The 16,626-nt window shown below is 41.5% G+C and overlaps 1 protein-coding gene across 1 annotated transcript; it reads right to left on the reverse strand.

Moving 5' to 3' along the window:
* Positions 1-12,902: 12,902 nt before the first annotated feature.
* Positions 12,903-16,395, reverse strand: LOC118514688. Its single transcript, XM_036061745.1, has 2 exons — positions 15,481-16,395; positions 12,903-15,386 (listed from the first exon to the last, which is right to left on the reverse strand). Exon 2 carries the CDS (start codon positions 15,365-15,367, stop codon positions 12,929-12,931), a length of 2,439 nt encoding a protein of 812 aa, XP_035917638.1. The 5' UTR covers positions 15,368-15,386; positions 15,481-16,395; the 3' UTR covers positions 12,903-12,928.
* Positions 16,396-16,626: the final 231 nt, after the last annotated feature.

Consider the following 16,626-nt stretch of genomic DNA (forward strand, 5'->3'; position numbering starts at 1 on the left):
CGCTGTGTCTTGACCCGATGGATAATTAGGAGCGACTCCCTTTTTGGCTCGATGTCCTGCTTATTTATACTCCCTAGCGTCACTCACCTTCTTCGTGAGCGTTGTGGTCCCTATTCACAGGCACTCATTCCCACATTTATGTACCATTTATTTTATTTATTGATTCGTTATGGTATTTTTAGGTATGCAACTGTGACTGAAACATTGTCATTAAATATTTTCATTGATGGACTTCCATTGCACAAGAGTAGTAATATGCAATTTTGGCCAATCATGATAAATATTCAAGAAATGCCACATATTGCACCAATCACTACAGCTATACTTTGTGGACGCTCAAAACCGACAAATGCTCAACAGTTTATGGACCCTTTAGTCCAAGAGCTGAATGTTTTAATGGACGAGGGCCTGGAGCTGAATAATCGCCGAGTCAACGTTAAAATACGGGCAATAATAGCAGATTCTCCGGCCAGAGCATTTTTGAAAGGTAAGTGATGATAGATTTTGATGTTGTAGGGATTGATTTCATTAATGTTTTGTAGTTCCATCTATTATTCCATTATTCGCATTATTTTCGATATTATGGCCAGGCCGTATATATTATTCATTATTCTTAAATTTAACAACGGAATACAGGTCATTTATATACTATTAGGAAAGGTGACATTTCCTTCTCCCGACGCACCTTTTTTTGTTTTTTTTTTTGTTAACGGGGAGGGATCCTTCAAAAGGTACCCTTCACATGTGACTCGTCACGGCATGACATTGCCTCCTGATCTGGGTTATGTGGGATTCATCGTGACACTTGGCCCGAGAAGCGGACCGAGCAGCCGATGCGACCGCACTAAACGCCTCCTCAACCTGATCCGAAACCTGCCGATGCGCTGATATGCGTAGTACTCCATGCAAGAACGTGTGTGCTGTGCACCCTTGCTGTTGTCGTCGTCCTAGTTGTTTGTGCTGCTGCTGCTGCTTCGTGCCTTCCTTCTGCTACTGCCGCTCCAATCCGCTCGTCTGTTGCCGTAACTACCGTGCGAGTTTTTGCTCCTGCAGTAACCCTGGTTACTCGTCGCTGTTGCTGCTGCTCCCAAATTCGTTATCCTGAGTTGCAGAAGCGTTGCAACCACTGCTGCCCCGCTTGTTCTCTCGTCCGCTGTCGTATCCGTCGCCGTCGTCTTACTGTGGGTGGACTCTCCTCATTCCACCTCAGTTGAAGTGTTTTGAAGATCGTCCTAGCAGCAGTCCGAACCGCCTCCCATGTGCTGCTGCTGGCACACATCTCCGCCGCTAGATTTTCCATCGTAAGGCGGGTAAGGCTTTGCTGTTGCATCTCGTACTGCGCCCGAGCAAATCGTGGACAGTGGGACATGACGTGCTCGACATTCCCATGGTGTTTTCACACACCGGGCAGTTTGGCGAACCGTTCAGGATGCCTTTGTCCACGAATTAGCTCTGGAGAAATCCATGACCTGTAAATAATTGAGATACATAAAAGTCAATCTCCCCGTGCCTACGATTTACCCACGACATAATGTCGGGGATCATCCACCTCGTCTTCAAACCCGGCGCTCGCTGTTGTTCTGTTCTGGCTGTCCACTGTTGCTGCCAGCGTCTCATAGCCTCCTCACGCTGCCGTTTCCGTATTCCCGGTGCTGCCTACCCTGTGCTGCCTTTTCGTCGTGGCTCTCCCGACGTAGCTTAAATGTACCATAGCCCGGGTGAGCTTGGAAGTGGATAAGGAGTTCCTAACGGAAAATGGAACTACGATGTCGTCTTGGATAGGTCGGGACGAGGGCGGTCTTTGCAACAAAGCGTTGCGGAATCTTTATGCAGCTTCTTCTTCTTCATGTTCTTCTCAGATAGTACTCGCTTACACTCATAATCAAACCATTCCTTCCTCTGGTTACGTGTCACCTGGCCAATCGTTCGCTCTGCCGTGGTGCTGATAGTTTGCTCCATAGTAAGCGAGTTGTCATTAAGGGACATTGCCTCGGTAGTGGTGTACGCTCCGGCAACGCTTCCCCAAGCGCGAGTTAGCGAAACTATCACTTCGGATTGTAGATAAGTTAAGAGAAACGAAAGCTTCCTTCTTCTAAGGCGGTTAGGCTGAGAGTGCCGTCCTTTTGCTTTATTCCGATTTAAATATAAGTTTCGTGTTCAAAAGGGATCGGGTGATGAAAGGAAGGATTTAGAGAAAGGACGTAGATAATGGTGATCGTCTGGATGACGATCTTGTGTTGGTTTAGGGCTGATACCGTTGAAGGGATGCTGAATCAGGTACGGACGCTCGATCGACCGGATGACGATGCTATGTTGGTTTGGGACTGATACCGTTGAACAGTTTTGATAACTGTATCTATGATTCAGCGTTGTTCCGATAACTTGCCCCTCCTTAAATCTGAGACTCCGTACGAAGGCATTCCTTCATAGTTGGCGGTCTATAGATTGCCGATGTTTGTGATGCTGATTGTGTATTGATGTTGATATCTGTTCTTTTTTTACATATTTTTGACACAATGTATCCACCGACGGCGATCAATACTATAAACGGAGTGCTTATCAGGCTTTATATCGACCACGTTTTCCATGTGATGCTGTGGGATTTCAAATGGATTTGATTCATCTCCGTTCTTAATTCTTTATGTAGTTCGTGTAGATGCTCAAGACTCAATTTAACAATTTTGTCCTGTTGCATCACTTCTACCCCATAGAGAGGAAGATTTATCGGTGACCCCGGAAAACTAATCGTGTTGCTTGAAATAGTTTTGTTATTGAAGAAAATATTACAATCTTCATATGTGACGATGAATGAGCCAGTAAGGTTTTGTAGCATCTCTGCTATACATCTCAAAAACACCTCATGAAAACATACATTTTATAAACACGTACGTAGGAACGATCAATCACACTAGAACTTTACGCCACAATTATTTAAACTCAAGCACCCTATACCCCACCAAGAACAGCATATTCAGCCAATTTGACCAAACACCCATTTCAATAAGAATATTAAAAACCGACTAGCGCACTCGGCTAGCGAGTTGCGCAAGGCAATACGAAACGCAGCAATCGATCGCACCGCGACCAACTCATCCATAGCGACACATTTTATGCAAGCGCAGCGTTCGATCGCCCCGAAACAAGCAAATTAATGAATAATTATTTCATATCAGCAGGTTGATGAATAAAGAAACGGAAACGACTCAAAACCAAATCACCCTAAGGAAAATTCCATAAGTAACTTGATTCTTTTGTTTACAACGAAGCGCTATGCTCTTGCCGTCAACCAAGAAGTTACTCAATAACGTAAAGAGTTTTAACCTAACTTAAGGCGAATGAACTAACCATAAACTAAGAAATTTTTGGTATAAATAAAGCTGTCTTCCCCAGCCAACGAGAGAGTTGGTTCTGGGCTGAGACTTGACGCAACTCAAATCTGACGTCCAATTCCTTTCAAGAGCTTTGAGAGTCCCCCTACCCAAGGTAAGGCCTCAAAGGTTCCAACGAGCCAGTAAGGAATGTTCCTTCTGAACATCTAGAGTCGCCTGGCCGACTCAACGCCGATGAGCTTCGAGTGTCCCCCTACCAAAGGTAAGGCCTCGATGTCTCCAACAATCCAGTAAGGAAGATTCTCCTATGGAATCTTCACGATTGCCTGGACAATCGATAAAGGGAAGAATTGGTTCGCTCAGCAAGTTGCTGTTCGTCACTCTTGTCGAAACCCAAATGAACCACGTAAGTACGGCGCGACTCAAATCGAATATGCGCAAAGCCCCGTCGAAAAAGACCGACCGACCCCGCGTATCACATGGTGACCGTTTTCCTCCATGTTACTTGGCGACCGTATTTCCTCCATATTACAGTTTCTCTTTTGTATGCCACACGTAGTATCAAATGTGAACCAAACGGATGAACTGATGAGCAAGTGACTTCTATCTAAAGTCAAAACTTCTTGTGTTGGTGGATTCGATACAAAATCGCAAGATGCTGGTTGTCCCTTCATAATTGCCGGTATGCACGACGAGTTGTCTTCTTGTAGATCTTGCGTATTATAAAAGTCCTTATCCAGTGATGCGACGGTAAACATTTGCAATTTATGGGAAAGGTGATAGGGATGAGGAACGTGGATCTGTTTTCCTATGTTATTTATGCCATAGACTTGGATTTTGTTCAGAATGTTTTCGCTTAATCTAGGACAACTTATTATAAACAATAATTCATTGTTATTCGTCGCTATTTTCGTGTTTGTATATGTTAACGCCTCGGATATCGTATGCACCGTTATGTTTTGCTTTCTTATATCAACCATTATTAAATTTGCTACTTTACTATTGAGTATACGTGGATTAGTGATTCCAAGTTTAGCTAGGGTGATGCTATCTGTAATTAGTCCTTATTTTTCAGAAAGATATTTGAGGTTCATCAAGATATATAACGAATGGAATTCTGCTGATGAATCCTTGTATAATTGTAGAGCATCTTTCACACGGAGTAACATTTCTGTTAATTGCATTGTAAAATCTTTGAATTAGTTTTAGATCGTTTTCGTCTGGGTTTCCTGCGATAAATTTCCAGACAGTGCCTTTTGTGTCCCATCTTTTGCTTCTACGAATTGGTGTAGTAATTTGTCTACGCTTCGCTTTCATAAACACCTTTGATTTGGTTGTTATAACCCGTTCTTTTTTATTCTTGTTGTAAGAGCAAATGTCTTTTCTTGTTTCTTCTTTATGTTATCCCTAACTTTTTGCATAATCGTCATCGTATGTTCGGAAGGTGTTATAATCTCAAGCGGCGTGTATGTAGTACTTGAATGAATAGAATTATTATACTTGCGCACTGCGATATTCATTAATTCGATAGGATTGTAGAAAGGATGATCTGACTGTGTTATGCGACAAATTTCTATAAGGGTAGAATGAAATCTCTCTACAACACCATTCATCTCACTCCTGCCTGTTGCTGTGATATAAGGCTGAATATTAAAAGTGTTGAAGAATTCCCTTACATTTCCTGAGTTGAATGATTTTTCTCCATCCATAACGATAACTTTATTATTTCTTTTAGAGCTGGGAGTATGTCCACAACAGCTCTAGAATCAATTTTGACTACTTGAGCATATTTTGAAAATTTGTCAATACTGGTTAAAAAATAAAGTTTATTCATAAACAGAATGTCTACGTGCATTATTTCGAAGGGTGCACTTGGCAATGGTGTTTTTGTCAAAGGAGATTTAAAGGGGTTTCTATCATACTTGCATTCGTTGCATGTTCTGCAATTTCGAATAAAATTTTTGATTTGTTGAGCCATTTTTGGAAAATGATATTTTTATAAAACCTTTAGCTTGTTTTCTTCGCAACCTCTGTGTGCTCTGTTTTGTTCCTTGCATATAATGTCTACTTGATCATTGTAATTTTCTATATCCTTTAATAGTTTTTGTGTAAATCGAATTTTTAGTAAATTCTGTCTCCCAAAGTTTTTCTTGTATACTTCTTGATTTTTTCCCATTAAAGCTTCACTAGTGAACAAGCCATTTAGCTTCGAGGGGTCAAAATATTTTTTCAAAACGTGCAATAGAGTTGAATCACTCGTGTTTGAAATTGTGATGTCAATTTTTTTAAAATTGGTAAATGGTTCATTTGTGGCAACATGATCGATTCCTTCGTTTAAAATGATTTGCTGCCGAAAAGCGTTTAAAGGTGCTTCAGTAGAAGGAATATAAAAATTATCACTATCGTTCGCAGAATGTTGCGTGGTCGTCATTGAGTATCTATTCGACTCAGTGCATCTGCCACTACATTGGTTTTTCCTGGTTTATAGATAATTTCGTAATCGTGCTCTTCCAAGTATGCTTTCCATCGTTTTAATTTTGCATTAGTGTTCCTTTGTGAAAGGGTAAATGTAAGAGGTTGATGGTCGGTCAATATTTTGAATTTTGTACCATATAGATAATTTCTAAATGTCTTTAAGGCCCATATAATTGCAAGCATCTATTTTTTGGAACAGAATATGACTCTTCCGTTTTAGAGAGCGTTCGGGAACTGAAATGAATAGGTTTATCTTTTCCCAGTTCACCTTGTGAAAGGACCGCACCAATTGCAAAATCTGAGGCGTCCGTTGTCAGTATAAACGGCATGCTGTAATCTGGATAAATTAGAATGTCTGACGAGGATAATATGTTTTTTAATTTTTCGAAACATTTTATTTGTTCCGCGGAGAGTGTTATTTTGCTATTTGAAGTCGTATTTTTCTCACCTCGTAGGCTATTAGTTAAAGGTTTCGCTATTTTCGCATAGTCCTTAAAAAATCTTCTATAATAACCTGTCAATCCCAAAAACGATCTCAATTATGTGATTGTTTTGGGTAAGGGAAATAATCTTATGGCTACAATCTTTTTTACATTTGGTTTCAATCCTTCACTTGAAATAATATGTCCTAAAAACTCAATCTCCTTGTGAAGGAACTCGGATTTGTCTAGTTGAACCTTCAGATTGGAAGCATTCAATGTAGAAAGAACTTTAACTAGATTATCCAAATGTTCTTGAATTGTTCTACCGAATACAATTACATCATCCATATAGATGTAACAGATTTTGCCTATGTGTTCGCGAAGTATATCATCAATGACTCTTTGAAAAATGGCTGGTGCATTTTTCAGACCAAATGGCATTCTTGTAAATTCATATTTACCGTTATTAATAGAGAATGCAGTTTTTTCAATATCTTGTGCATTCATCTGAATTTGATGAAATCCTGATGCAAGATCAAGATTTGAAAAGTATTGTTGGCCTCGTAGTTGATCAAAGACATACAAGATTTCTGGCATTGGATACCTATAGCTTATTGTCTTTTCGTTTAATTTTCGGTAATCTATTACCATCCTAAACTTTTTTTCACCAGAAGCATCTGCTTTCTTTGGAACGATCCAGACGGGGGATGTCCAAGCGGATCTGGATGGCCTAATTATTTCATTCTCTAGAAGTTTCTTAATTTGTGAAATAACATCTTCTGTATATGCAGCTGGGTATGGATAGACCCGTTGATGCATCGGTATTTCATCAATTGTATTTATACGGCATTCAACTTTTGTTGCACACGATAACTTTATATTAGGTTCGTAAAAAACTTGTTCATTTTTATACAATACACGAGCTAATTTTTCTTGTTCTGAGAGATCTAAATGATCTAGTCTAAAATCAATCACATTATTTTCTTTTTGTTTCACATACTTCATAAAAGGTATTACAAAAGGTGTTCCCAAATCAGTTGCTATAATCAAACGATTTTCTTCGTAACACAACTTTGTTTGAAGTGTTTAAAGTATGGTTGTACCTATAATGCCACAAAAAAATGGATGGAAATCGTGTATGAAGAATTGAAATTTAAGCATAGATTTAGGTTCAAAGAAAGCAATGTCGATTGCTGATTTAATATTGAATTCACCGTTAGCGCTTGTAATTTTAAGGGCTTGGATTTCGTATGGTTTGCTTCTTTTGTAAGATGAAGCCAATTTATACGAAGTCAAGTTGATATTCGATCCTGAATCGATTAAAAATGGGTATTCTCCCGTAACTGTTCGCAAGATGATGTATGGAAGGAAAGGCTTCACCATCCTGCGGTCCATTCAAAAAAATTGCTTTCTACTTCAGTATGTTGATTAGAAGTGCTGCAAAATGTATCTGCGTTCCTAGTTATATCTATTTCATTGAGATGCGGTGATCTTGAAACATACTCCAATGGGTTATCAATTGAATATATCTGACCATTTCGAGGATAGGGTTTTTTATAGCTTTGCCGATTGCTATAGCTCAAGGAGTTCGATCGTATTGAAGGATCAACTTCCATAGATACGGGGTAATTATTACGCTGTTGTGTTGAAGGAATCCGTTGATGATTTATGGGCTGACTGGTATATCCTTCAGGGTACATATTCCTACGTTGCGGAAAATTCCTATACTGAGAAAAATCTCTTGGTGGGAGAGGTGGTCTTTGATGATTTGCAGATCGAAAGTGGTCCTTCGTCGTTTGTGCAGGGTTGGTATTTTAAATCACCTCACTTTGACTTCAGGTCCCTATTCGGGCGCCAGTTAGCGAAACTATCACTTCGGATTGTAGAGAAGTTAAGAGAAACGAAAGCTTCCTTCTTCTAAGGCGGTTATGCTGAGAGTGTCGTCCTTTTGCTTTATTCCGATTTAAATATAAGTTTCGTGTTCAAAAGAGATCGGGTGATGAAAGGAAGGATTTAGAGAAAGGACGTAGATAACGGTGATCGTCCGGATGACGATCTTGTGTTGGTTTAGGGCTGATACCGTTGAAGGGATGCTGAATCAGGTACGGACGCTTGATCTACCGGATGACGATGTGTTGGTTTGGGACTGATACCGTTGAACAGTTTTGGATCACACAATCACTGAAGTCACACACAATTCCGAAGCCGCGGGCCCTCACCTCGTCCGCAAGAAAAGGGGTACGTCCAGGAGCATTTCGATACCATCTAATGATGTATTTTTATTTATATTGAAGTATGATGAAATCTAATGATGTACTTCGATAACTTTTTGCTAGGGGTTGCATATTTCAACGCAAAGGAAGGATGTACTAAGTGTACTTGCGAGGGAGTGTACGATTACGATGGAAGATACGTTATTTTCAATGACACGAACGCGCCGTTAAGAACTGATGAGGAATTTCGCCGCAAAGCTTACGGAAAACATCACAGAGAAGTATCACCTCTTTTACCTTTGAATAATTTTCATATTATTGAAGATGTTATAGTTGGTGACATACTTCACATATTAGATCTTGGATTAACACGTAGAATACTTCTAGGCTGGAGAGGCGGAATATTAGGTAAAAAAACTAAATGGTCAGATAATCAAATTGAGGAAATATCAAAACAATTTGTTAATATTAAACTGCCTAAGGAAATACACAGGAAACTTGGCCCATTAGAAACTCTTAAATTGTGGAAGGGTACACAATTTCATAGTTTCTTTAATTATAGTAGTATTTATATTCTAAAAGATAATTTGCCACATGAACACTACGAACACTTCAAACTCTTGTTTTGTGCCGTAGTTTTGCTATCTTCTGAAGTGTACCGTAATAATTGGTTAGTTGCGGGTGATATGTTAAAGCTTTACGTCGAAGATTTTGGAAAACTTTACGGCGAAAGATATTTGACTAGCAATGTACACAATTTGATCCATATTTCATCAGAAGTACAAAAATTTGAACCTTTGCCTTCTCGTTCCACTTATCCCTTTGAAAATGCCTTAGGACAATTAAAAAAAAGCTTCGCAAAGGTGATAAGCAACTTCAACAAATAGTGAATCGATTATCTGAGATCGAAGCATGTACTCACAATATTCGGAGTAAGAATTATAAAAAATCTCCAATTGCATGTAAATCTAAAAAAATGGAGATACAATTTTACAAATGCCAAATTTTATTCTATGCAAAGGCAGTGCAAATGAGTGGTTCATGAATAAAAACAATCAAGTAGTCAAATTCATTAAGGCTTCGGAACATAACAACAACATAAGTGTATTTGGTCAAGAAATTACTAACGTGACAGATTTCTTTGTATCTCCTTTCCCATCAAGAACTATCAATATATGTCTTGGTGATATCACTTATTTGTCATGCAATGAAATAGTAACCAGTCCTGATAATATTAAATGCAAATTAGTGGCATATGGTATCGATACAAATTTGGAATATTTTTTCATACCTTTGCTACATACGTTGTCCTAGTTTTGAGAATTTTATTACGATTATTTAGAATTGTTCGGATGGTTCGTTGTGCTGTTCAAGGGGGGACGTCTGCTCTGGTCGAATGCGTTTTGGGTTCTATCTATATTTACAATATTTCTTAATCCTATCCTATCTTATGCCTACACTAATACTGTTACAACCGTTCACAAACACGTATTATGGCATGCAACAAAATCGCATGCATTTAGGCGTAAACATGCCGACCACCTAAAATTCATTAATTTTACCTCGCATGCTTGTAATCCTTTTCGTGAAATAATTGCTAGCTTCATGCGTTTATTCCTAACCTTAGAACATGCTATGTACAAACTTTAATCTAACTTCCATCGTGTGCCATTTGTCGTTCTTGATTCGGTATAATACAGATTCTCACAGTTGCTCTTTTAATCTCATTGCCTTGAGCCGTACGTACTTTTACCACTCTTACTATGCCGTCACTACCAGGGTAAACCTCTGTTATTATCGCCAATGGCCATTTCATAGGTGCTACATTATCCTCTCTTAACAATACTACTGTTCCTGGCACAATTTTTGTCGCAATGCAATCCCATTTGTGTTTCCCATTCAATTGTTGCATATATTCTAAACGCCACCTTTCCCAGAAGTGTTGTAGTCGTTTTTGAACGAGGCGCCAATGGTTCACACGGTTTTCTGGTACATCCTTCAAATCAACCTCTACGACATGCTGGAGGTGCGAGCCAGTTAGGAAGTGTCCAGGGGTGAGTACTTCTGGATCTGTGGGATGATTAGAAAGAATCGTTAGAGGTCTTGAGTTAAGGCATGCTTCTACTTCCGATAGCAACGTTGTCATGTCTTCATAAGACATTGACGCATTTCCGATGACGCGAATCAAATGGTGCTTCATAGAACGCACTGCAGCCTCCCACAATCCGCCAAAATGTGGAGTCCGGGGTGGGATGAACTTCCACGATATCTGGTTCTCGGCACACCAAGATGAGATCTCCCTTCGGTCATCAGGAGAATTGAGCAGCTCGTATAGGCGGTGTAGCTCGTTCGCAGCTCCCCTGAAGTTCGTACCGTTGTCAGAATATAACTCCGATACCAAGCCTCTTCTCGATACGAATCGCCTTAATGCAGCTAGGAACGCTGGTGTACTCAAATCCGACACGAGCTCGATGTGGACGGCACGCGTAATAAAACACACAAATACTGCAACGAAAGCCTTTATAGGGGCGGCCCTCCGCGATTGTGCCTTCACCCAAACAGGACCGCAATAATCGACGCCAGCTACAGAGAACGGTCTCGCCTCAGTCACTCTGTTTTTCGGAAGACTCGCCATCGGTTGAGTGACTGCCTTAGGTTTGCATCTGAAACAGCGCACGCATTGATGAAATACCTTTCTCACCACCGATCGTCCATCCAACAGCCAAAATCGTTGCCTTATTCTGGTAAGCATCATCTGTGGACCAGCATGCAGGTTTTTCCGGTGGTAGTACTCAGCTAACAGGATTGCCAACGGGTGTTTTTTCGGTATCACTATGGGCTGTTTGGCATCAGGTGATAGAGATGCATGTTGCAATCTGCCGTTTATCCGAATTAAACCATTGCTGTCGATGAATGGTTGGTACCCTCGAAGATGTGACGCTCGATGAACTGGTTTCTTGGCGTTTAAATCCTTCCATTCTCTATTAAACGAGTTACGTTGAGCCAATCGACACAATACCCATTCTGCCTGCTGCCGTTCTGCCGTTGAAAGGCCCTCACCAAACTTAGGCTGGACCTTTGAGCTGCTTACTCTCATTCGCAAAGCATGTATAAACCGCAAACAGTACCCAACTACCATGCGAAGTTTTGAGTATGATCCGTAACGGGTGAACAAATGGTCAATAAATCCTTCTTCATCCAGTGAAGAAAGTATTAACTCGTTGGAACGTTCTTCACCCGTCTCCAGAGTCTTAGACTCCGGTACTGTTGGCCAATTTTCTTCTGTCGATGCCAACCATTCTGGCCCCGACCACCATGATGTTGACTCCATAAACGTTGCAGGATCGCAGCCTCTAGACACCACATCGGCTGGATTCACCACTCCAGGCACATGTCTCCAGCTGGCTCCTTCCGTAAGGTTTTGAATCTTCGAAACCCGATTCGCAACAAATGTCTTCCACCGACTTGGAGGGGAATGAATCCAATGCCAAGTGGTCATCGAATCGGTCCACAGGAATGTAGGCTCATCGCGGCCAATTGCCTGTTTTACTTGCTCGTACAATCTGCTTGCCAGTAACGCGCCACAGAGCTCCAAACGTGCAATGGTCATCCTCTGAGATAACGGTGTCACCTTGGATTTTGAAATCATCAGTCGAACTAACACCTCTCCTCTGGTCGAGACACTTCGAACGTAGCAGCACGCACCGTAGCCTTTCTCTGATGCATCGCAGAACAGGTGATACTGCATCGATAACGTATCACTCTGAATAACTACCCGTGGAATGCGTACCTTTTCCAAGAGATGTAGCTGCATAAAAAATGACATCCAATCTCGAGCCAACTGTTCCGGGAGTTCTTCATCCCATGGCCAAGCGCGCTTATCTGTTCCCTTCAACATCCAAATTTGCTGCATAAAAAGCTTGGCCTTCATCTTAACCGGATCTATGAAGCCGAGTGGATCGTAGATACGTGCAATACATGCTAGCACCTGTCGTTTCGTGCATTTGCTCTCCTGTATCGGTAGCTTAACCTGGACTTGTAAAATATCCGATTCAGGTGTCCACAATAATCCAAGCGTCGAAATAGAGCTGGTCTCGGCTGCCAATTCATGCTGTGGGTTGGTTGCTCTTTGATCTTCCGGAATATCTTTCAGCGCTTCTGGGCAATTGGATGCCCACTTTCTTAAACTGAATCCTCCGCACGAAAGTAACTTATTTAACTGCCCGGCCATTTCTTGTGCATCACGTGTTGTCGTTGCACCGGACAGCAAATCATCGACGTAAAAATCTGCCTTGCATGCCATTGCCTTCGGAAACTTGGTGCCATGATCATCAAAGATTCGCTGCAGGGTTCGGATGGCTAAGAACGGAGCACAGGCCGTGCCGTATGTGACCGTGTTCAACTCGTACACTGCTATCGGCTCATTAGCATCGCTGCGCCACAAAATTCGTTGCAATGCCTTATCGCAGTCCTTCACGAGTATCTGACGCTACATTTTTTCCACATCTGCCACTACAGCTACTAGTTTCATCCGAAATCGCAGCTGTATCGATACAACGTCGTCTTGTAGTTGCGGACCGGTTAATAGCACATCATTCAGGGACCGACCAGAAGTTGTTTTACATGATGCGTCGAATACAACTCTGCATTTAGTGGTGGTGCTGTCCGTTTTCCAAACCGCATGATGTGGAAGAAAGAAAGAAGGTCTTAAGTTATTTGTATCGATTTCTGCATACGTACCCAAATATGACATGTGTTTAAGATCAAGGTACTCTTTCATAAAGGCTTTGTAAGCGTCGTCGAGCCTGCAGTCCGATTTTCTTCGCCTTTCCATAGCCATGAACCTTTTCAGTGCAGTTTCTTTGGATTCTCCAAGTGTCTTCCAATCGAACCGTTTGAGCAGCTGAACCACGTATCTGCCTTCCTCGTTCTGGTATGTTGTTTCTTGGTAGCTGCGCTCGCATTGTTCCTCTTCCTTTGAGCGAATTCTTTCTGTTGGAAGGTCTTCCAGCATCACCAACCGCTTCATTGCCGTATCAAAACTATCGTCTTCAACAGCACAGCACGCAATATGGGCTTCATCAATACTTCCTTTAGGATGCTCAAACACAGTGCCACTAACTATCCATCCAAGATGAGTTTCGAGTAGCTTGGGTAAGTGGGGCGCGAGTTTGATCTGACCTTGCTTCAACATATCGGCAAACACTTCCGCCCCCAATAAAAGATCTATTGATCCAGGCTGGTAGAATGATGGATCTGCCAATTCCAATCCTGATGGAACATTCCAGCCTTCGACTTTCACGTATCTCGATGGGAAGTTAGCTGTTACCCTTGCCAGTACTAAAAACTCCAGCCTCTTAACAAATGTGGTTGTTCTAGATTTGACAGTTGTCGAAACCAAATTGTTCGCGGTCAATGCAACGGTTCCCACTCCTGACAGCGGCTTGTGAACTCGTTCCTTCTTTAGTTTTAGCTGCTGAACCAATCTTTCGGACATAAAGTTAGACTGGGCTCCCATGTCCAGGAGGGCTCGTGCAGGAATCGTAGAACCATTAACCCCTTCTACCAAAATAAGAGCTGTTGACAACCAGACGGTTTTTTGTGGCTTCTCTACCTTGTCCTGAAGTGTCGCACTAATTGGCAGCGCTGATGTCTCTGAGCTTGTTGATACTGGAAACTCTCCCTGCTTGATACACAATAAAGTGTTATGCCTTCCATTGCAGTTTAAACATCTGCCATGCATTCTGCAAAATCGTATAGAATGTCCTCTTCTTAAGCAGCTGAAGCATAACCTAGCTTCCTTCGCAACCGTCTGCCTTTGGGACAAGTCCATGCTTCTGAATGAGGTGCACTTCGCCACATTATGATCAGCCTTGCAGACCGGACAGGTATTAGAGGCTGCCTTGGGAGTTTGTGCTGCACATGCTAAAAAGGTCGCACTTTCTTTCTTCTGACGCGCTGCTGCATAACTACGTGGTGATGAACTGCCGACCACCCTTGCCGGCCTTGTGTCTACAGCGTTCGTTGTGTGTGTGGTGCAGCTACTTAGTATTTTCACTCGTTTCTCGCAGAACTCAATCATACGTTTATACGTGTCTGCCTCATGATCGGCAGAATATTGTTCCCAGGCCATCAAAGAAGCAGAATCTAGCTTGTAGAGAATCAAACTTGTAAGCGGAGTGTCCCATTGATTTACCGGCTCATTCAACCTCTCCATCCCTCGTACCAGCCGCCTGGTCTCATTTACAAGACGTGCCAACTCCTCAGCGCTTGACCCGTTCATAGACTCCAGTTGGTAAAGTGCCTTGAAATATTCTCGTTTTATTCTCTTAGAATCATCAAAACGCTGTAGCAATGATTTCCATGTTGACTCGTAGTTTTCTGCTACTAACTGCGTATGATCGTATGGTGTTGCTGCACTTCCCTTCAACGCCGTCAACAGATACTGCAGTTTTGTTACATCTGGGAGTTCTATCACTTCATGAACCATAGAGGTAAAACGATCTTTAAAAGTGAGCCATTTCGTTGCATCGCCGTCGAATGAAGGCAGATTGATTTCGGGAAGTCGTAATGGTGTATGCGTCACTGATGTTTGAAACGTACTGCTAGCCACAAGATTTGTTGCATCTACTCGTTGTTGTGCGCACAAAAAACCCTTCACCTTCATATATTTTGTCATGAATGTCCTTTGATCATTCCACATTTCGTCTTCGACGCTTGACTCTTCGATGAGTAACTGTGCTCGAGCATCTGTAAATGCATTTTTCACTTCCTCTAACTGTTCTAATTGCACTGGGACCTGGTCACTATCTCTGGCTGGATCGTAATTGTTCACAAACTCTTCGTAAATGTCAATGCTACGCAAACTATCGCGATATAAGCGCTGCAGCTGCTGTAATTGTTTCTGTTGCTTGTCCCCTGCAGGCATTTTAAATATTTTTCACTTCCTTCGCGATAACAAAAAAGGATTACGAAATGAACGCGAAATCCACACGTATTATTACGACCGACACTGTAAACGATTCTCGATGAACACTTCACCTTCACTGATGAACCCTGTCGTACTCTCAAAGCTGTTCACTCTGACGCGTTGCGTTGTAAGGTTAACGTACTTAGTTCTTTCGCACTAATACCACTATCAAGCCACGTGTTGACCACACACTGAATTCTATAATTTGAACCTTGCTATCGGCACAACATCAATCTCTGCAAGCAAGCTTGTTCCACACTTCACGGATAAAGCTTCAAAAATTGCCACTACCGCCGTTCCTGCCTAATCACCGTGGGTTAGTTGCAATGGCTGCTTCTATCCTTATCGAAGAACTTGCTACGGCACCGAACTGTTCATCGATGAACTTTCCTTCCAGCGTACGAAACACTACACTAATACCACTGCTGTAAACACACTAAACCTTGTGCAATGTCCGTCCTTGATAGTTCACTAGTTCACCGACAAATCGAAAGGTCAACACCCTGAACCCACGCTTAGTTAAGTCCGCGTGCAATTACTTATCTGCATTCGAACAAATTACTATGTGAAACTTAAACAAATCACAAATTCCCCTTGAAAACAAATAAAAACACTGTCGTTCTCCGTCCTTACACCTTCGCTGGTTACAACTGACACAAAGTTCTTACGAGCGCAAGCGCAAATTGTTCACAACAACACCAGGACGATAAACACTATAACTTTGCACAACCAACGTAACTTAAACAACAATAGGAACGGTAACTAACAGGAACTATCCGGTTCGAAGGACCAAATGTTCGGATGGTTCGTTGTGCTGTTCAAGGGGGGACGTCTGCTCTGGTCGAATGCGTTTTGGGTTCTATCTATATTTACAATATTTCTTAATCCTATCCTATCTTATGCCTACACTAATACTGTTACAACCGTTCACAAACACGTATTATGGCATGCAACAAAATCGCATGCATTTAGGCGTAAACAAGAATTATTACGATTATTTGGAGGGATTGACAATATTATTCTTTATTATGCATTTATTAAGCATTATGTATGTTGTACAGAATTTTTAGTTGGAAAATAAACATTTTGTTTGCGAAATATAATGAAAAGAAAAATGAAATAACGGTAAAAATGAATGAGTATTTTTAATTACCCTACGCTATGTTAGTTTCCTTTTACGGCACGTTGATTTCCGCATTTGTTTTGCCTTGGGTCGT

The sequence above is a fragment of the Anopheles stephensi genome, chromosome X, assembly GCF_013141755.1.
Source record: "Anopheles stephensi strain Indian chromosome X, UCI_ANSTEP_V1.0, whole genome shotgun sequence".
In the NCBI taxonomy this organism is placed as follows: Eukaryota; Metazoa; Arthropoda; class Insecta; order Diptera; family Culicidae; genus Anopheles; species Anopheles stephensi.

Excerpts from the sequence above, each read along its gene's own strand:
- LOC118514688 (XM_036061745.1), bottom strand. The coding sequence starts at position 15,367 with ATGCCTGCAGGGGACAAGCAACAGAAACAATTACAGCAGCTGCAGCGC.